This window comes from Hyla sarda, chromosome 1 (genome assembly GCF_029499605.1).
Source record: "Hyla sarda isolate aHylSar1 chromosome 1, aHylSar1.hap1, whole genome shotgun sequence".
In the NCBI taxonomy this organism is placed as follows: Eukaryota; Metazoa; Chordata; class Amphibia; order Anura; family Hylidae; genus Hyla; species Hyla sarda.
This window is the reverse complement of record NC_079189.1, coordinates 469,490,442-469,510,887: the sequence shown is the minus strand read 5'-3', so window position 1 is coordinate 469,510,887 and position 20,446 is coordinate 469,490,442. Positions and strand designations below refer to the sequence as shown.

The 20,446-nt window shown below is 43.1% G+C and overlaps 1 protein-coding gene across 3 annotated transcripts; it reads right to left on the bottom strand.

Moving 5' to 3' along the window:
- Positions 1–6,492: 6,492 nt before the first annotated feature.
- Positions 6,493–20,103, bottom strand: LOC130309924 (izumo sperm-egg fusion protein 1-like). 3 transcript variants are annotated; one of them, XM_056552358.1, is made up of 12 exons: positions 19,782–20,103; positions 19,618–19,692; positions 19,440–19,523; positions 16,768–16,788; positions 16,521–16,535; positions 14,943–15,026; positions 10,897–10,947; positions 9,031–9,105; positions 8,705–8,805; positions 8,218–8,359; positions 6,863–7,034; positions 6,493–6,669 (listed from the first exon to the last, which is right to left on the bottom strand). In XM_056552358.1, the coding sequence occupies exons 1-12, from the start codon at positions 19,999–20,001 to the stop codon at positions 6,615–6,617; spliced, it is 1,095 nt and encodes a 364-aa protein (XP_056408333.1). In that variant the 5' UTR covers positions 20,002–20,103; the 3' UTR covers positions 6,493–6,614. The 3 variants fall into 3 exon arrangements, with proteins under 3 accessions (XP_056408333.1, XP_056408335.1, XP_056408334.1); XM_056552359.1 differs by lacking the exon at positions 6,863–7,034 and having other exon boundaries at positions 6,523–6,669; XM_056552360.1 differs by lacking the exons at positions 6,863–7,034; positions 8,218–8,359.
- Positions 20,104–20,446: the final 343 nt, after the last annotated feature.

Below are 20,446 nucleotides of genomic sequence, written 5' to 3'. Positions count from 1 at the left end.
GGGCGTATGGATACGCCCTGCGTCCTTAAGGACTCGGAATGCAGGGCGTATCCATACGCCCTGCGTCCTGAAGAGATTAAAGAAGCTATGGATATTGTGGAGAAGAAAATGGGTGAGGCTCAGTACAGACAGCAAAAGGACTACAACTGGCATGCACCACTGCAACTTGGGGATAGAGTCTGGCTCCGAAAGTTTCCTCGGTCCCATAAGCTGGACTCTCTGTGGGAGACGGAGCCTTACACTATTATTGCCATGCTATACCCCGACGCAGAATTTCATGAAATACAGAAGGAGGGGTTCCAGCCACAGGTAGTCCACCGAAATAAGATAAAGTTGTGCATGAAGGACGACTTGCCCGAGCCACCTCCTCCAGCTCCCTCAGAGGCAAGGCCGACAAGAGAGTATGTTCCAGGAGAAGGAATCCACCCTACAATGGATGTTACACTGTTCTCCTCTGATCGCCCTACCACGTTCTTTGGGGTGCAGTGTCCGGCTGCAGCACAATCGGCTTTGATCTCTTCGCCTGGCCTCTACGCCTGAGTGCCCTACAGTGACAGTTCCAAGTACTTTTGTGCTTGCACCATGTACTCCAGGACTTCCCTCACCAAGCCTGATGGGCCATGCCAGTCCTCCAGAAGATATGACTCCTGTTTCTAGTCCTCGAGAGGGTCTCACAAGGACCAAAGTTGCCAGAGAATTGTCCTTCGAAGAAGTCCCTGAGAGTAAGGAAGTTGTGTTGCGTCAGTCTCAAAGGTCCACTCAAGGGAAACTACCACTAAGGTATCAAGACTGACCTTACACATAGTACTAAACACATAGGGGGACATGTATGCAAAATTTTACGCAAGCCCTTTTTTTGCGCATTTTTTTGGCGCACGTTTTGGTAGAGCATGTCCTCCAGATGTGGCCGACTGAGGGTACCTTGGAGTGACATCTATAGTACACATGGACTTATTAACTGCGTACTTTTCCTTTACACCAAAAATTTTGCCGCAAGAGCTGTTTTTTTTGCGCAAATATAAGCCATCTTGGACTTAACGTGGCAAGATGCTCTAAATCATCAATTCTATTTTCCAAAGAGTGGATTGAGGAGATTACTATATTTACCCGCAATTTATGAAGCTCATTGCGCTTGATTGATAAATTTAGCGCTTCTGCTCATAATTTAGAATTCGGGAAAAGGGGTAAACTGCTTCTACCATACAAAAATAATGATACATGTCCCCCATAGTACTTCACAAAACAATCACTTAAGTGTACTTACCTCACTTAAACTTATTACACAAAACAAACGAAAACTTATCTCACACTAAAGTAAATGCTTTGGGAATATGTCAAATTTTTCCAATTCCTGCCACTGTCATGTACACTAATTCTCTGTTCTTATACGTGTGCGAGATGTTCTGCCTGGCCAGTAGATACTCTTGCGAGCTGAAATTAATGCATGTAATTAAAGGTAACCTAGGTAAGGTTTATCTGTTGTGTTCTAGGGATAGGAGTATGCAGCCAATAGTAGCCAAATTTATTGGTAGAAAGCCTCGGGCAAGCCAATATACTTCCAGTGTACTAAACAGGTAGCTAATATGGCAAAAATGTATGGTGAGATTTAACTTGTCTAGTGAGCTAGAGAAAGGAAAAAATGTTAGGTAGGATGTATATCATGTGAATAATATCATCCTGTTACTAAATTCATGAACCAATCCTGTTCGTGAGTTTACCCAAACCAATGTATGTACACAATAAAAGAAATGTTAAGTAGCTTTATAGGTTGTACCCGACCTTCACTTCGTCCCTCTGTCTTAGGGGACTGACGTTGAGGCTGACTTATCTTAAGTAAGGGGGTTTGTGGTGTCCCGGTACCGTATTGCATACCGTTCCTAGTGTAGAGGTCCCCAAAGTCAGAGTAACTACGTTCAGGAAGGGTTCATCAGGTGGGAAAGCCCCTAGTCACCTCTCCTAAAGTCTAACTTTAATGTTACTATATGTCTATATTTAATAATTATATCTATATTTCATAGGAATGTATAGTATTCACCTTGTTCAGCATCGCAGGACCTTCGGTCATGTGACCATGCTAGTAACCTCTATGGTATGTTGTAGGACCTTAGGAGGTCCTTGGGTCATGTGTTACCCACGAATCTCTGTAATGGGGATTGACATCTGTATGGACCAATTAGCGTTAGTCCAGACCCTGCCCATATAAGGGAGCTGCGTCCAATTATCGCTCTCTTGGGTTGCTGCTCTCTTGGATGCCAGACTAACAGGACGGTCTGCTACGCAACTTTCAAAAGACACGCTAGGCTTCAAAACCTACGGCCTCAGCAGAACCAAAATCGGGAGTTCAAATCTAAATTCCTGCTAATGCTAGCGTGACTACTGGACCGCAACTAATTCCCCTAAATCCAGTGGAACAGCGCAATAGACTAAAAGATTCTGAATGCTAAAGTCCCAACCATTGTCAATCTCCAAAGGAAAGCTGTTGTTATGCTAGGAGACTATTATGTTAATGAAGTGTACAGAAAATCTTCAGTAAAAGTTAACACTGTTCACAGAAGCTCTCCGGTTGGGGACAATCTATTATTCTCTACCATAAACCCATTATCATCTACCTCCCTATAGTTCTTACAGACATACACTTACAGACACACACTACAGACATACACTTACAGACACACACTACAGACATACACTTACAGACACACACTACAGACATACACTTACAGACACACACTACAGACATACACTTACAGACACACACTACAGACATACACTTACAGGCACACACTACAGACATTCACTTACAGACACACACTACAGACATTCACTTACAGACACACACTACAGACATATACTTACAGACACACACTACAGACATACACTAAGACACACTACAGACATACACTTACAGACACACACTACAGACAGATACACTTACAGACATTCTACAGACAGATACACTTACAGACACACACTAACAGACATATACTTACAGACACACACTACAGACATACACTTACAGACACACTAAAGACATACACTTACAGACACTCAATACAGACAGAAACACTTACAGACACATTCTACAGACAGATACACTTACAGACACACACTAACAGACATACACTTACAGACATACACTTACAGACACACACTACAGACATACACTTACAGACACATGCTACAGACATACACTTACAGACACACACTACAGACATACACTACAGACACATACTTACAGACACACTACAGACATACACTTACAGACACACACTAAAGACATACACTTACAGACATACACTTACAGACACACTACAGACATACACTTACAGACACACACTACAGACATACACTAACAGACATACACTTACAGACACACACTACAGACACACACTACAGACATACACTACAGACATACACTACAGACACATACTTACAGACATACACTTACAGACACACACTAAAGACATACACTTACAGACATACACTTACAGACACACTACAGACATACACTTACAGGCACACACTACAGACATACACTAACAGACACACACTGACAGACATACACTTACAGACACACACTAACAGACATAGGGTGGGTTCACACTACGTTTTGTCCCATACGGGAGCGCATACGGCAGGGGGGAGCTAAAAGCTTGCGCTCCCGTATGTCACCGTATGCGTTCCCGTATGTCATTCATTTCAATGAGCCGACCGGAGTGAAACGTTCGGTCCGGTCGGCTCATTTTTGCGCCGTATGCGCTTTTACAACCGGACCTAAAACCGTGGTTGACCACAGTTTTAGGTCCGGTTGTAAAAGCGCATACGGCGCAAAAATGAGCCGACCGGACCGAACGTTTCACTCCGGTCGGCTCATTGAAATGAATGACATACGGGAGCGCATACGGTGACATACGGGAGCGCGAGGTTTTAGCTCCCCCCTGCCGTATGCGCTCCCGTATGGGACAAAACGTAGTGTGAACCCAGCCATATACTTACAGACACACACTACAGACATACACTCAGGGCCAGTTTTAGGCTTAGAGTGGCCCTAGGCAAAATCAAAAGTTGGGCCCCAAAAGTCGTAGCAGTGCACTAACCAGATTTGAATATTTTTGGTCACTTCAAATACTATAAAAAAAAAAATTCTAAAAAGCTATTGAAAAGTCTGATCAAAACAAAAATGGTACCGATAAAAACTACAAATCACAGCGCAAAAAATGACCCTCATACATCCCTATATACAAAAAAATAAGAGTTATAGGGATCAGAATAATAAAATGTAATATTTTTGTATAGTTCCCCCCTCATTAGGTAAAGAGTATAGTCCACCACATTAGGTTGGCAGTATAGTTCCCCCACATTAGGTGCAGTATAGTTCCCCACATTAGGTGCAGTACAGTTCCCCCCATTAGGTGCAGTATAGTTCCCTCATATTAGGTGCAGTATTCAGTAGTCCCCACACATTAGGTGCAGTATACAATAGTCCCCACATAAGGTGCAGTATACAGTAGTTCCCCCACATTTGTTGCAGTATACAGTAGTTCCCCCACATTAGGTGCAGTATACAGTAGTTACCCACATTAGGTGCAGTATACAGTAGTTCCCCACATTAGGTGCAGTATACAGTAGTTCCCCCACATTAGGTGCAGTATACAGTAGTCCCCCCACATTAGGTGCAGTATACAGTAGTTCCCCACATTAGGTGCAGTATACAGTAGTCCCCCCACATTAGGTGCAGTATACAGTAGTCCCCCCACATTAGGTGCAGTATACAGTAGTTCTCCACATTAGGTGCAGTATACAGTAGTCTCCCCACATTAGGTGCAGTATACGGTAGTCCCCACATTAGGTGCAGTATACAGTAGTCCCCCCACATTAGTTGCAGTATACAGTAGTTCCCCACATTAGGTGCAGTATACAGTAGTTCCCCAAATTAGGTGCAGTATACAGTAGTTCCCCCACATTCTGTGCAGTGTAGTTCCCACACATTAGGTGCAGTATAGTCTCCCACATTAGGTACCGTATACAGTAGTCCCCCACATTAGGTGCAGTATAGCTATCCACGTCAGGTGTAGTATACTTCCCCACATTAGGTGCAGTATAGTTCCCCTACATTAGGTGGAGTATAATTCCCCCACATTAGGTGCAGTATAGTTCCCCCACATTAGGTGTGGTATAGTTCCCCCACATTAGGTGCAGTATAGTTCCCCCACATTAGGTGCCGTATAGTTCCCCACATTAGGTGCAGTATAGTTCCCCCTATTAGGTGCAGTATACAGTAGTCCCCCCACATTAGGTGCAGTATACAGTAGTCCCCCCACATTAGGTGCAGTATACAGTAGTCCCCCCACATTAGGTGCAGTATACAGTAGTCCCCCACATTAGGTGCAGTGTACAGTAGTCCCCCCACATTAGGTGCAGTATACAGTATTCCCCCCACATTTGGTGCAGTATACAGTAGTCCCCCACATTAGGTGCAGTATACAGTAGTCCCCCCACATTAGATGCAGTATACAGTAGTTCCCCACATTAGGTGCAGTATACAGTAGTTCCCCACATTAGGTGCAGTACACAGTAGTCCCACCACATTAGGTGCAGTATACAATAGTTTCCCCACATTAGGTGCAGTATACAGTAGTTCCCCCACATTAGGTGCAGTATACAGTAGTTCCCCCACATTAGGTGCAATATACAGTAGTTCCCCCACATTAGGTGCAGTATACAGTAGTTTCTCCACAATAAGTGCAGTATACAGTAGTTCCACCACATGAGGTGCAGTATACAGTAGTTTCCCCACATTAGGTGCAGTATACAGTAGTTTCCCCACATTAGGTGCAGTTAAAGTAGTTCCCCCACATTAGGTGCAGTATAGTCCCCCACATCAGGTGCAGTATAGTCTCCCACATTAGGTGCAGTATACAGTAGACCTCACATTAGGTGCAGTATAGCTCTCCACAATAGGTGCAGTATAGTCCCCCACATTAGGTGCAGTATACAGTAGTTCCCCCACATTAGGTGCAGTATACAGTAGTTCCCCCACATTAGGTGCAGTATACAGAAGTTCCCCCACATTAGGTGCAGTGTAGTTCCCACACATGAAGTGCAGTATAATTCCCCAGATTAGTTGCAGCATACAGTAGTTCCCCACATTAGGTGCACTATGTTCCCCCACAGACATACAGCCTTCAGACATGTACAATGTATGGCTCCCGGGAGCGGTTCTCAGAACACTGAAGATGACCGCTGGTCACTTACCATACCCGAGCGTCCTCCTCACTACTCCGCTCCGCTGTACTGTTGCTATAGGCGCCCGCACGGGACGTGAGAGACGTCCCTGCATGCGCTTCCTCCCAGCTAGCTGCTTTGGGTCACCAGGAATGACAGTGCCCAGGGCAGCTGCCCCTAGTAGTTCTAATTCATTGTCGGCTGTTTTAGATACATGCAGATATCAGTGTAAATCAAATAAATGCTACAGACAAGGTTTCTTCGGGGGAAGGAAACCTTTATTTTTTTAAGTTTTTTGTGGTTTTTTCTTTTTTTTTCTTTGTTTTTGTTTTTTCATCTTTTTTTTTCTTCTTTTTTTTTTTTTGTGTGGCCACATGATCTTAAAGCCTTTACACTGGCGAGATATCCTTAGCCTTTTTTGATTTTCTTAAGTACATGAAGATACTGAAAGAAAAAATAAAGATATTATTACATTATTTGATACCTACATGTAAATTCCACCACCTTGAGAATGGGTGGAGTGTGAGCAGACATCATTAAATGGATTTATTGTACTGTATAGCTGAGGATGTCTGTTAGTTAGAATAACTGATCCCTTTGTTATATGGCAATGTAAATACTACTAAGTGTTACAAACCCTAGGCCAGCGAACAGTGATAAGGTGATGGCACCAGCTACATATGCTGCAATGTCGGGTAACTTAAGTGTGGGATCCTCAGCTAGTGGCGCGGAGGTTGACATTTCTGTCTCTGCGGGAAGTGTTGGCACAGGCTTGTCTATTTCAGTCACTGCTCCTAATCCGCTGCCAACTAAATATTAAAGAAATTGTCTTAATAGTACAAACAATCAGAATAAAGTATAACATAACAATATTGGTCATAAAGGCTTTTCATACCATATGAAACATAGAGCTGCAGGTTGAATACAAATATACAGGTCTTAAGGTCTATTCACACGATAAAATTTCTGCCTCAAATGAAAGCCCAATACACTTCTACAGGCGTAACCTGTAGCTTCTGGGCCCCCGTGCAAAATCTGCAACAGGGCCCCATGTGTCAATTATACTACTGGTCTCTTATGGGGCATATGTGCTTTGGGGCCCCCTTAGGCATCAGGGCCCCGGTGCGACTTCTACCTTTGCACCCCTTATAGCTATGCCCGTGTCTATAATTGCCAAGCTTCATTATCAGCTCCAGCTAGAGATGGAATCTCCGCTCAGAGAATAAAATACACACCGAATATGATACAGTGTGAACCCAGTTTAATTTATAATTAAAGAACAGCCATCATTTAACCTTAATCCGTTTTACTATTAAAGGGGTATTCCAGGCAAAAACTTTTTTATATATATATATCAACTGGCTCCGGAAAGTTAAACAGATTTGTAAATTACTTCTATTAAAAAATCTTAATCCTTCCAATAGTTATTAGCTTCTGAAGATTTCTGTCTAACTGCTCAATGATGATGTCACATCCCGGGAGCTGTGCATGATGGGAGAATATCCCCATAGGAACTGCACAGCTCCCGGGACATGAGTCATCAGAGAACAGTTAGACAGAAAACAACAACTCAACTTCAGAAGCTAATAACTATTGGAAGGATTAAGATTTTTTGATAGAAGTAATTTACAAATCTGTTTAACTTTCCGGAGCCAGTTGATATATATATATATAAAAAAAAGTTTTGGCCTGGAATACCCCTTTTAATTTACCAACCTCTAAATATAGCCCATGGTAGTGCTCTTCACTCCCTGCTTCACCCCTCAATTCATCTCATTGTATGAGATCCTAATTCTCTGGGGCCTGTCTCCTACAACAAGTGGGAGCGAGAAGTAAACTGGGGAGTGAAGGCCGCTACCATACACTTCTACTGACTATATCTAGAGATGGGTATTTTCTTAAATAACTGTAACACTATAAATAATATTATAGTCATGTATAACAGAACTAAATCCAAAATCCAGTAAATTGTCTGTAATAATGGGCTCTTACCTTTCACGTTATAAGTATATTTAGCGATTGGCACACCAGAATTAAGAATGGTGGTACATATGTATTGGCCAGCTTCATATTTCTGAATTTCTTTCAGCTCAATATAAGGATCCTCAGTTACCCTTTGTACAGGATGAGAAGTCTGGAGAGATAATAAGAGTGTTTCAGATATGTCTCAATGGCTTATAAACTATAGATTTATACGCCCAAAGCAGGGTCTGCCACGCCCCCTCCATATATCTCTATGGGAGAACGGAAGATAGCCGAACAGCTCTCTCATAGAGATATGTGGAGGGGGCATGGCGCCTCCGCTTCGGGCAGAGGTCCTGATGCGCCGTTCCAGGGGAGAGCCATGGCTCCGTACAGGAGGTTGTGGGGACCCCCTGCGATCCAAACCCTATCCCCTTTTTTTGTATGACATATCTCCTTTTATGACAATCATTTTCTACTTTACACCTATATTATTGACAATTTTAATGGTTTTTACCTTACTGAAAATGTTTTTATATCCGTCCTCAAGCCTCGGATACCATTCTAAGTTACAGGCAAGGAGAACATCGTGATCTTCTGTAACTGCAATATTTCTCTCTAAAAAGTGACATGAAATATTATAGTCATAATTTTGTAGCTAGTCTGTCTCTGCACTTTCATATATATATATATATATATATATATATATATATATATATATACTATCATAGCGTATGAATGTGCTGGGGTTCCTTACATGGGACTACATCTGTCTGGCATTACAGAGAGATGCCTTTACATTGTATATGCTAGTGACTGGTTTATTTTATACTATCTACTTACCTCCACAGTCTATAACCTCTGCAAGACGTGATGTCATATCTTTGCACGGAGTGCATTCATCTCCGGACTTTAAATCTGATAAAAAAAAAAAAAGTAAAGTGTGATCCGAGTATTAAAGTCTCTGTAGAATTTTTCCTTAGAATCAATCTCCTGAGAAAGGGGTGATGGGTATCACCCCTCTGTCACATGGACAAAACACAGGCCGCCATGAATGAGGCTTCTATTCTGCTTATGGCACCATTGGAGAGGTATAGTAAAGTAAATGTCCTTCTGGTTCAGCAAGATTTTCTATTAGCAGGGTACTGAATATTGAAGGGGTACTCCGGTGTAAAAAAATGTTTTTTTAAATGAACTGGTGCCAGTTAAATAGATTTTTAACCTCCTTCTATTTAAAAATCTTAAGCCTTCCAGTACTTATCAGCTGCTGTATACTACAAAGTTCCTTCTAGTTAAAAAAAAAAATTATTCTGTTTGACCACAGTGCTCTCTGCTGACACCTCTGTCTATGTCAGGAACTGTCCAGAGGAGATGTTTGCTATGGGGATTTGTTCCTGCTCTGGACAGTTCCTGACATGGACAGAGGTGTCAGCAGAGAGCACTCTGGTCAGACAGAAAAGAACAATACAACTTCCTGTGTAGTATACAGCAGCTGATAAGTACTGGAGGGATTAAGATGTTTAAATAGAGGTAAATTAAAAATCTGTATAACTTTCTGAACCCAGATTACTCCTTTATGGAGATGTTCACACATTGGCTCTAATTTTTTTTTGCAAACCCGACATGTTTTGTCAGGTTGTGCCCTTTGAACCAGAAATTCTGTCTGCACCAGATTTTGCACCAGATTTTGCACCAGATTTTGCACCAGATTTTGCTCCAGAATTGAGAAAACTTGACTAAGTCTCCATTTTACTGAGAACACCCGAAAGGGACATGGTCACAGAAAAGGGGTGTGTTCCTGACATTTTTACAAAAACCAAACATATTGGCCCTCTTTTACTAACATGATTCTGGCTCTTTTTGTCAGGTTTAGCACCTAAATTCTTTCTTACGGAATGTGCGACAGTGATGTCACACCCTCTTGTGACATCATGCCCCGCCCCCTCTATACAAATCTATGAAAGTGCATAGACTTCATTCATCGTATGGTCAAACTAACATGTAATATTGATACTTTAGGTTGGCACAATTAGAACAATACCCAAATTATATTGTTTGCATTATGTTTTACTGATTAAAAAAATTCTAAACTTTTTTGAAAAAATAAAATAAAAATTGAATTGCCATTTTCTGACCACTATGACTTTTTTCTTTTTTTTTTTTTTTTCTTTTTTTTTTTACTGGGCTCTATGAAATGGTAAATGTAATGGTTAATGTGTGGGTTAAACATTTATAATTTTTTTTTCACTTTATTGGTCACTTAGGGGACTTTTAGGAGGAATCATTAAATTCCTCATACAAGTCAATGTAGTTCCATAAAACTGCATTGAACTGTGTGCTCTGCACTTGATTTATAGAGCCGGGCTGTATCAATCACAGAGCCATGGATCACAAGGAAAGAAAGGTAAGCCCTCCGGTTACCTTAGTAGTGAATCCTTTAGATCTAAAGGGTTAATAGCCACCCGCGGCATGTTGGCTATTATTGGTGGCCCTCAGCTACAGGAGTCAGCTGAGGGCCGCCCGGTATGTATAAACGTCATTGGTCATTAAGGGGTTAAAAAAACTGAAGCTTTGTATAAATTTGCAGCTACCCATTATACTGCCATTTTTTCCTTGTCATTTTACAATGTAGCCTTTTAATATTGTACAAAAATGTACTGGATTTTATGTTCTATGTTTTCTACTTCCTAAATATAAGTGGATATTTACCGAAACATTTTTTCTGGGTGGTGCATATGCAGGTGCACTTGTCAAAGAATTCTGTGAAGAGAGGGAAACATAATATAAAAATTACATCATCCAGACACAATATTGTCATTTCTAAAGAAGGAGGATATACACAATGTCCAGGCCCTGTGATTTATTTTACATAGTGTAAGTGTGGTGCTCTAGTACAAGACATGGCCCTGTCAGGTAAATGCTGCCTCAGGTGCCTTTGCTTGCCCCCACTGCTCAGGGTGCAGTATTGTGCTCTAATTTGCCATATCTTGTTTTCCAATGTATTTATTATGTTGCATTTAATAAATGTCTAACATTCCTCATGCAAAGAAAACCATGTGATCCTTATGCCCGATGGGATGCCCCCAAGCCTGTGCTTTAAGTAGTGTAGGGGGGAGGAGATATTCTGTTGAGGAGAAGAACTGAAGAAGCAGTGTGGAGAGTAGTGGGGAGGAGTCTGTAGTAACCTGAAGAGTTCCTGTGGAAAAGTCAAAACCCTTCAACCATCTGCAAGTGTTACGCCGAGCGCTCCGGGTCCCCGCTCCTCCCCGGAGCGCTCACGGCGTCTCTCTTCCTGCAGCGCCCCGGTCAGTCCCGCTGACCGGGAGCGCTGCACTGACATGGCCGTCGGGGATGCGATTCGCACAGCGGGACGCGCCCGCTCGCGAATCGCGTCCCAAGTCACTTACCTGTCCCGGTCCCCGGCTGTCATGCTCTGGCGCGCGCGGCTCCGCTCTCTAGGGCGCGCGCGCGCCAGCTCTCTGAGATTTAAAGGGCCAGTGCACCAATTATGGTGCCTGGCCCAATCTTCCCAATTAGCTTGATTAGTTTCCACCTGTGCACTCCCTACTTATACCTCACTTCCCCTGCACTCCCTCGCCGGATCTTGTTGCCCTTGTGCCAGTGAAAGCGTTCCCTTGTGTGTTCCTAGCCTGTGTTCCAGACCTCCTGCCGTTGCCCCTGACTACGATCCTTGCTGCCTGCCCTGACCTTCTGCTACGTCCGACCTTGCTCTTGCCTTATCCCTTGTACCATGCCTATCTCAGCAGTCAGAGAGGTTGAGCCGTTGCCGGTGGATACGACCTGGTTGCTACCGCCGCTGCAAGACCATCCCGCTTTGCGGCGGGCTCTGGTGAAGACCAGTAGCTACTTAGAACCGATCCACCGACACGGTCCACGCCAAACCCTCTCTGACACAGAGGATCCACCTCCTGCCTGCCGAATCGTGACAGTAGATCCGGCCATGGATTCCGCTGAGGTGCCGCTGTCAAGTCTTGCCGACATTTCCACGGTGATCGCCCAGCAATCCCTAATGATCACCCAACGAAATCACCAGCTGTCATACTTGACCACCGTGACACAGCAACTTCAGTCACAGATACAGCAGCTGCTGCCGCAGATACAGCTACTTCAGTCACAGACACAGCAGCTGCAACAGCAACAACCATCTCCTCCGCCGGCTCCTGCAGCTCCTCCGCAGCGACCGGCCGCTCCCAACCCCTGCTTGTCCCTGCCGGACAAATTTGATGGGGACTCTAGACTCTGCCGTGGTCTCCTGCCTGGGAAGGCCCTGCCATGTGCCACATCGCTCGGAGCACCTCTCTCACAGTATCCTTTGCAATCCACCCCTGTGCCTCCCGCAGAGGAGGCTATGCAAGTGGATCGGTCTCGCCTGACCCCTGAAGAGAGGACTCGCCGCAGAAAGAAAGAAGATTTACTTCTATACTGCACTGTGCGATTGAGCATGGAACTGTATCTCGGAAAAATTGAACTTTTTGTTTTGCCCAAATGCTCCTCTGAAGTCCTCCTCAGTCTGCCATGGTTCCAACGCCACTCCTCTACCCTTGTCTGGACCACCGGGGAGATCTTGAGCGGGGGTGCTTCTTGCCACAGAAAATGCCTCACGTCTGCTCCCAGTCCCGTCAGTCAAACCTTTGTGTCTCCTCCTTTACCTGGTCTCCCCAAGGCCTATCTGGACTATGCTGTGTCTCCTCCTCACAGCCCCCGTCCTGTTAACACTCTGCCCCGTGCCAAGCTTGACCCTCTTCCCTCCCTCCCCACCCCCACGCCTTCTTGTGTGCCCGCTGTTGATGTGGTTTCCCGGGGCTTCGCCACCATCTGGAAAAAGACTCTAAAGTCCCTCATACTAGCCTCATCCCGGGTAAAGAAGCTTGCCGAAGAAAAAAGAAGAACTCCTCCTGTTTTTGTGTGGCTCTCCACCAAGTATATCCGCTTCCGTGTCCCCAGTTTTAATCTCGGACCACGTTATCTTGGACCCTTTGTAGTTGTGTGCTCAGAGGAGAGATCTTGGGAACCTGAGGACAACATCCTGGACAAAAGTCTTATCCTCAGGTTCTCAGGCTCCAAGAAGAGGGGGAGACCCAAAGGGGGGGGGGGGTACTGTTACGCCGAGCGCTCCGGGTCCCCGCTCCTCCCCGGAGCGCTCACGGCGTCTCTCTTCCTGCAGCGCCCCGGTCAGTCCCGCTGACCGGGAGCGCTGCACTGACATGGCCGTCGGGGATGCAATTCGCACAGCGGGACGCGCCTGCTCGCGAATCGCGTCCCAAGTCACTTACCTGTCCCGGTCCCCGGCTGTCATGCTCTGGCGCGCGCGGCTCCGCTCTCTAGGGCGCGCGCGCGCCAGCTCTCTGAGATTTAAAGGGCCAGTGCACCAATGATGGTGCCTGGCCCAATCTTCCCAATTAGCTTGATTAGTTTCCACCTGTGCACTCCCTACTTATACCTCACTTCCCCTGCACTCCCTCGCCGGATCTTGTTGCCCTTGTGCCAGTGAAAGCATTCCCTTGTGTGTTCCTAGCCTGTGTTCCAGACCTCCTGCCGTTGCCCCTGACTACGATCCTTGCTGCCTGCCCTGACCTTCTGCTACGTCCGACCTTGCTCTTGCCTTATCCCTTGTACCATGCCTATCTCAGCAGTCAGAGAGGTTGAGCCGTTGCCGGTGGATACGACCTGGTTGCTACCGCCGCTGCAAGACCATCCCGCTTTGCGGCGGGCTCTGGTGAAAACCAGTAGCTACTTAGAACCGGTCCACCGACACGGTCCACGCCAAACCCTCTCTGACACAGAGGATCCACCTCCTGCCTGCCGAATCGTGACAGCAAGTACCCCTCCACACAGGTCCAGTCTAAAAGTCTACAATAGCAGGATATAGAAAGCCCCAGGCAACTCTTGATCCAAAAGTCTAAAGTCAAAGCCTGGCGGGAAGCACTGCAGTGAGTCTCAAGTCAGCGCGGGTGGTCTCAAGTCTAAAGTCTAATAGTTCCTCTGCCTCTCCCCTCTTTCAATTTGCATTGTAAGTTTTCCATAACCCTGCATCTGATGTTGTTATTCTCCAGTGCTTGGCCCAGGAGAACTGTTGTACCTTGGAGCATGGTGGTTAACGCTACCCTGGTGTCACAAGTGACTATTTGTCTGTAGCTGCCCTCCAATACTAAAACTATAACATGTCATATTAGCCCACTACCTAAGCTAATGTCCCCTGTCCAATAACAAAGCTTATATTCTCCCAAACATGTCCTCAATATATAGTGTCCTCTACATAGCACCCTCTATACTGTGCACAAATGTCCCCATAGACTGCTGACCATAGTGACCTCCATAAAGTATCAGCCAGTAGTCTAAAATAACACCATCCAAGTAGCCAGCACTAAAGATAGAGACAACCCAAGTGTGCCCCAACAAAACAGCTGCCTGTTTATTCTCACTTTCCTCATGTTCCTTTTCTGATGCCCTCTGTTATAAATAAATATTGGAAGCCAGTCAACAGCAGCTCCTATTTACTGGTTTTAGATTATTTTTTCACAGAGAGGAGTATAGCAGATATGTAGAGCTGCGTATTCCTGTATAATAGTCATATTCTGATACCACTGTGAACTTTTAATACAAATCTTATGTACATGCACAGCAGTGACTTATGGAATAATAAGGTTGATGATGATGCGATCGTAGTCATTCTTGCCACTATTATGAGTTTTACTATGAAACTTACAATTATTTTACTTTACTATTAACCTTACCTTGATTTCCAGGAGATCCTCCAGCGCAAATCGTCTTCTCCTTTTCACAGGTCCTGCAGTTGGTCAATGTTTGGACCAATAAACCTGAGGAAAGGCAGTTGTTTAAAAAACTTACAATGTTAGGGTATGTTAACATGGGCAAATTTGCTATGGGCAAATTTGCTAATTTTGAAAGGGGCAAATTTGCTAATTTTGAAAGGTTTTGTTTTCACTCCGTACAATTTACGGTAAAAATGTCATGTGTTCTTTATTTTTGGGTCAATACGATTAAAATGATACCCATGATAACATACTTTTCTATTACTGTTGCGCTTAAAAAAAATTGCAAACTTTTTAACCAAATTAGTATGTTTAAAATCCCCATATTTTGAAGACCTATAACTTTTTCATTTTTCCGTATAAGCGGCGGTATGAGGGCTCCTTTTTTGCACCGTGATCTTTACTTTTTATTGATACTATATTTGCTTATATAGAACTTTTAATCCATTTTTTATAAATTTTTGGGGGAATAAAAAAGCATCTATTTAGAATTTTTTTTTATTTTTCCGTTCACGCCGTTCACCGTACGGTATCATTAACATTTTATTTTAATAGTTCAGATATTTACGCATGCGGCGATACCAAATATGTATTTAAAATATTTTTAAACACTTTTTGGGGATGAAATAGGGAAAATGGGACAAGTTACATTTTTATTGGGGGAGGGGGTTTTTCACATTTTTTTTACTTAATTTTTTTACTTTTTTTACTTTTATTTTTACACTTTAATAGTCTCCATAGGGGACTATTTATAGAAATCACTCAATTGCTAATACTGTTCAGTGCTATGTATAGGACACAGCACTGATCAGCATTATCGGTTATCTGCTCTGGTCTGCGGGAAGGCAGATCAGAGCAGAAGATGCCGGGAAGGCAGCAGAGCCAGGTGAGGGGACCTCCGTCTGCCCTGCTGGATGATTGGATCGCCGCGGCAGCGCTGTGGGCGATCCGATCATCCATTTTAGTGACCGCTATGCTGCAGATACCGTGATCTGTATTGTTCACTGCATCTGAGGAGTTAATGGCAGACATCCGTGGGATCGCGGATGTCCACCATTACGGGCGGGTCCCTGGCTGCGATCAGCAGCCGGGACTTGCCGCGCATGATCCGGGCATCGCTCCGATGCTCGCGGTTATGCTTAGGTTGTAAATGTACGTCCTGGTGCGTTAAGTACCACCGCACCAGGATGTACATTTAGGGCGCTCATCGTTAAGGGGTTATATACATTACTGTACCATAGCTTTCTTCAAACTTTGGTCAGATCGGGGAGGGTTCCTGTCCTGAAGTTGCTATTGATTCTAATGTGTGCATAAGTTCGGGACTGGATGGCCACATGTCACTTCTTTTTTTCTTCATTGTGAAACATCCCTCATTGAGATCAATGGCAGCAGGGATTTTTTTAGTGATAGGACATGGTTTTGATGTTGAAATCATTGTGCTTGTTTTACTTTAAAAACCCACATGGTTAATGTTCATGTGAACATGGTCCTATAAAATTATTTGATAATATTTATATAAGAAATATAAAATCTACTTACCACAGTTGTCAAAATCTGAAAAATAACATAAAAAAGGAATATTAATATTTCATTGTCATATACTTAAACTGAAAAAACTATAATAGTAAAAAAAATTATAAACAACAGTCTAAATTGCCAATAGCGACTGAGGTGACTAGTAATTCTCAGTCCCAGAAATGGTGAGTTACTATGAGTTGTTACTGTGTAACTCACTTGTAAAATAAATATAGAATGTTTTCATAGAAAAATATCTATAAGAACTCACCTTTCTTGTTAGGGCATCTCCCTAAAAATGGAACATAAAAAAAAAAAATGTAAATGACAAATAACAAAACAGAATATTAGTAAAACACACTATATATTATAGCTATATACATATGTAAACCAAGGCCGATGCCACCTATGGGCAATGTAGACTCCAGCCTAGAGCGCACATTGAATAAGGGTGCTGCGCTCAGGAAGCAGGTTTTTTTTTGTTTTTCCTCTGCCGAGGCACACTCATCTACAGTATGCAGAGCACTCAGATATTTCCCCTCCCCCTCTCAATGCCAATGGCCTCCATTTTCAACTTTATTTCTGTCCTTTAGCAGACACTATTGCTGTAGTGAGACTTTCTAACAAACCGAAACGCGTCAGTGTTTCATTTAGCTTTTAAATGTTTGTTTTTGAGCACAAGATTTTTAATGGATATCATGAAAGTTTGAATTTTTAGGGGAGCTGATATTCCACAATTTTTTTGTTCCTGGACAAGCTCCTTATGAGTACCGGCTCCTCTGCATGGTTCCGTGCCTTCCCAGCCTACCCCCTGATGTGTCTCTAGTGAACCTTATCTGTGGTGAGCAAAAATTTTGTTTGGATTTTAGTTTACTTTTAGCCCCGCTGTCAACTTCCTCCCCTCCACAAATTCAACAGATGTGCAATGCCGTGACCTCACAAGGCCCCAACATAGAGAATGGTGGAGGAGTTTGCACCTCTCTACTCTGTGAACCATTCTGGCACATTTTGAGTCAAGGAAAGTGGGTGAGGTGGCAGTTTCTAAGACAAAGATACCAGATGCTTTAGGCTGCGTCAAGGCATGCTGGGCATTGTAATTAGCAACTTCCAACATTCTTTGACACAACCTATGGCTCTGTAGCTCACTCAAAGCTACAATTCTCAATATGTTGCACTGCAACCTATACTATTTTACTATATAGTGCAACATGCTGGGAGTTGTAGTTTTAGTTTTGGGTAGCTACAGAGCTGTGTGAGGGCATGCTGGAAACTATCTGCAACTCCCATATGTAATAAAAAGAGATCAAAAAGTCGCATGAAAAATGGCACAGTTTAAAACTGCTGATCACGGTGCAAAAATGAGCCCTTATACAGCACCGTATACAAACAAATAAAAAAATTATAAAAGTCAGAAGAGGACAAAATTTCCCCCCACATATGTATTTCTTCCTTTGATGTCACACATATATCATCAAATATGGAAATTAGTATGGCTGGTATTTTTTTGCAAGATAAAGATGGCAACTCTACAGATGATGCATGCTAGGGACGTCTTTTATGTGTCCTGTTTAGACTGCCTCAGAGGTTGCGTGGGAGATTGAGGCACCCGGCACATGTTAGGAAGGGGGAAAGGGTGTGAATATGTTTTGGACAAAAATCACTCAAAAAAATTACAGAAAAAACACCACACTTACTGGTTACTGGTACAAGGGCTGGTTAGGCACCTATTCCCACAATGATGCAGGTCAGCCACAATGCTATATAAGGGGAGGTCGCACAGGTGTAAAATACTGATGAACAACCACTCACACGCCTACTATTCATGAGGGGGGTACTTGCCTAGTATCATATTTGCACACAGATAAGGCATACACAGGGTGGCAGTTACATGATAATGTGTAGTGCACCATGCTGCCTTACAATCTATTAGTGACACCCATACTATTCAATCAGGCAGGCTACCCAGCATCTTCTATGTGCACCCCACATGCACTGACACCCCAGGCTCCCCCCAGCATCACAGTGTTAACAGTGCGGTGTTATTCATTGTGTGGTGATATCGTTCACAAACAAATGTGGGAACACAACCTACTAAGGCCATGCTTACACACCGGCCAAAATATATTTCTTTAGACCAAAGTGTTTTTTTTTTATTTTTATTTTTAGGGGGGGGGGGGGGGACGTAATGAGGCTTTGCCTAGGGTGGCAAAAATCCTTGCACCAGCCTTGATATCAACTCTATGGCTGTGTTACCGCACAGTATTTTGGCCTATAAGGCGATATTCCCACATAGCCATCCACATTCCACAAGCCAGGAATGGATCTTAAAAGAGGAGAAGATAAATTGTCTCCTCTGTACGTGTCCTTCATATATGAGCTGTTTTTGGCTTTGATTTTAATCATTAAAAACCTGAACGTGTGAACACAGCCTCAAGCAGCCCAATGACACAGGAGGATTGTTGTGTTTTCTTAATTTCTTTATTTCATGTTTCTGGTAATGATATGTGAGAAGGTGAATCACACATATATGAAGCACAATTTGTAATGGGTATGCCAAATAGGAAAACAAATTATATTAGTAAATCTGAGCCATTGTATTACATCAATATCACTTACATATCTAAACTACCAAAACTAAAATACTGACCTCGCTGCCATGGCAACCATTCTTTGTTCAGCTGTCAACATTCTAATGCTCAGCTGTGAGTGGTTGCCAGGAAAAACAAGTACAGGTCTTTTTGTTAGTTTTGATATATAAGAGCCAAATAAGTTATCATGGTTCACAAAAGTGGCAAGTAAATGACAAATTGAGCTCTGATACATCTGTAAATGCATTAATATACATTTTGGGGAAATCTGTGGGGGAGGGAAACCCTTTATCAGTTGTAACATACAGGGGAAGGCTATCCATGTCATCCCAAGACTGGTTCTGTATAGACTTACGTTTCTCTGCCTCCTGCACAATATTCTCAATCTTCTCCTTGAGTCTTTTGAACTGGTGTTCAAGGTCATTGAGAAGATTCACACCTGGAATAAATAGAAGTGACAGATATATCAGCCTCTGCTCCCAAACTAAAGCCATTTCATTTCTATTCATCTACATTGAAAATTCAGCCATTACCTGTAGAGTCCAAGTCCACGATGATATTGACTGATATTTTATATTCGGACCCTATTTCGGATAGGGCATACTCATCTGGAATATAAATACAGAACAATCATTATTAATAATGCATCCTTTTTGAATTTTCACAGAAATCATAATAGTAAAATTAAAAGAATTACCCAGAGTCCCCACATCCTCCAAGTATTGTTCAATTTGCCTTTTGGCAGCGTTTGCAAAATTTTTGATAGTCACATAGGCGGCGGTTTCTTCTACCAGAACCTGGTCCTGAATAAAGATCTTCAATTTCTCAAGAGCCTCCAAACCCCTTTTATTGCAGGGTATGCATCCAAGGGACTGTGCTATCAGGAGCCATGTACCAAATACTACGCTCCACATCATTTTATTTTTTGGTCAAAACCAAAAAGTCTTTATGAATTTGCTTCCAGTAGTTACTGGTCGCTTAGTCCTGTCAATAACTTCTCTAACTGAGAAAATGATAGAACTGATACATTCTACAGCCTTACACACTGTCTTAGGGGAACATGTGTTTATGACATCATGATGACATGATGATGTTATAACGCATATGCCAACAAGGCACTGTAAGACATAAGCAACTGAAAGGATTTTATTAAAATAGATATTTCAGGAGCGTCATTATATTGTCTTTAACCCCTCAAGGGTTAAAAAATATGGCTGCAATTTGGAGACTGATCTGATAGGATAGTGATGGAAAACATGACTTATGCTCCATTCATATTTTTGCTGGAAGCTCAAATAAAGCAAACTCTGCCACATTGGATACAGCAGTATTCTTACCATCATAACATATCTTGAGAACTGA

Excerpts from the sequence above, each read along its gene's own strand:
- LOC130309924 (XM_056552358.1), bottom strand. The coding sequence starts at position 20,001 with ATGATGTGGAGCGTAGTATTTGGTACATGGCTCCTGATAGCACAGTCC. Across the intron at positions 10,948-14,942 it reads AGGATCTCCTGGAAATCAAG|AATTCTTTGACAAGTGCACC; the intron begins GTAAGGTTAATA and ends CTCTCTTCACAG. Across the intron at positions 6,670-6,862 it reads TCACTGTTCGCTGGCCTAGG|TATCTTCATGTACTTAAGAA; the intron begins GTTTGTAACACT and ends TTTTTCTTTCAG.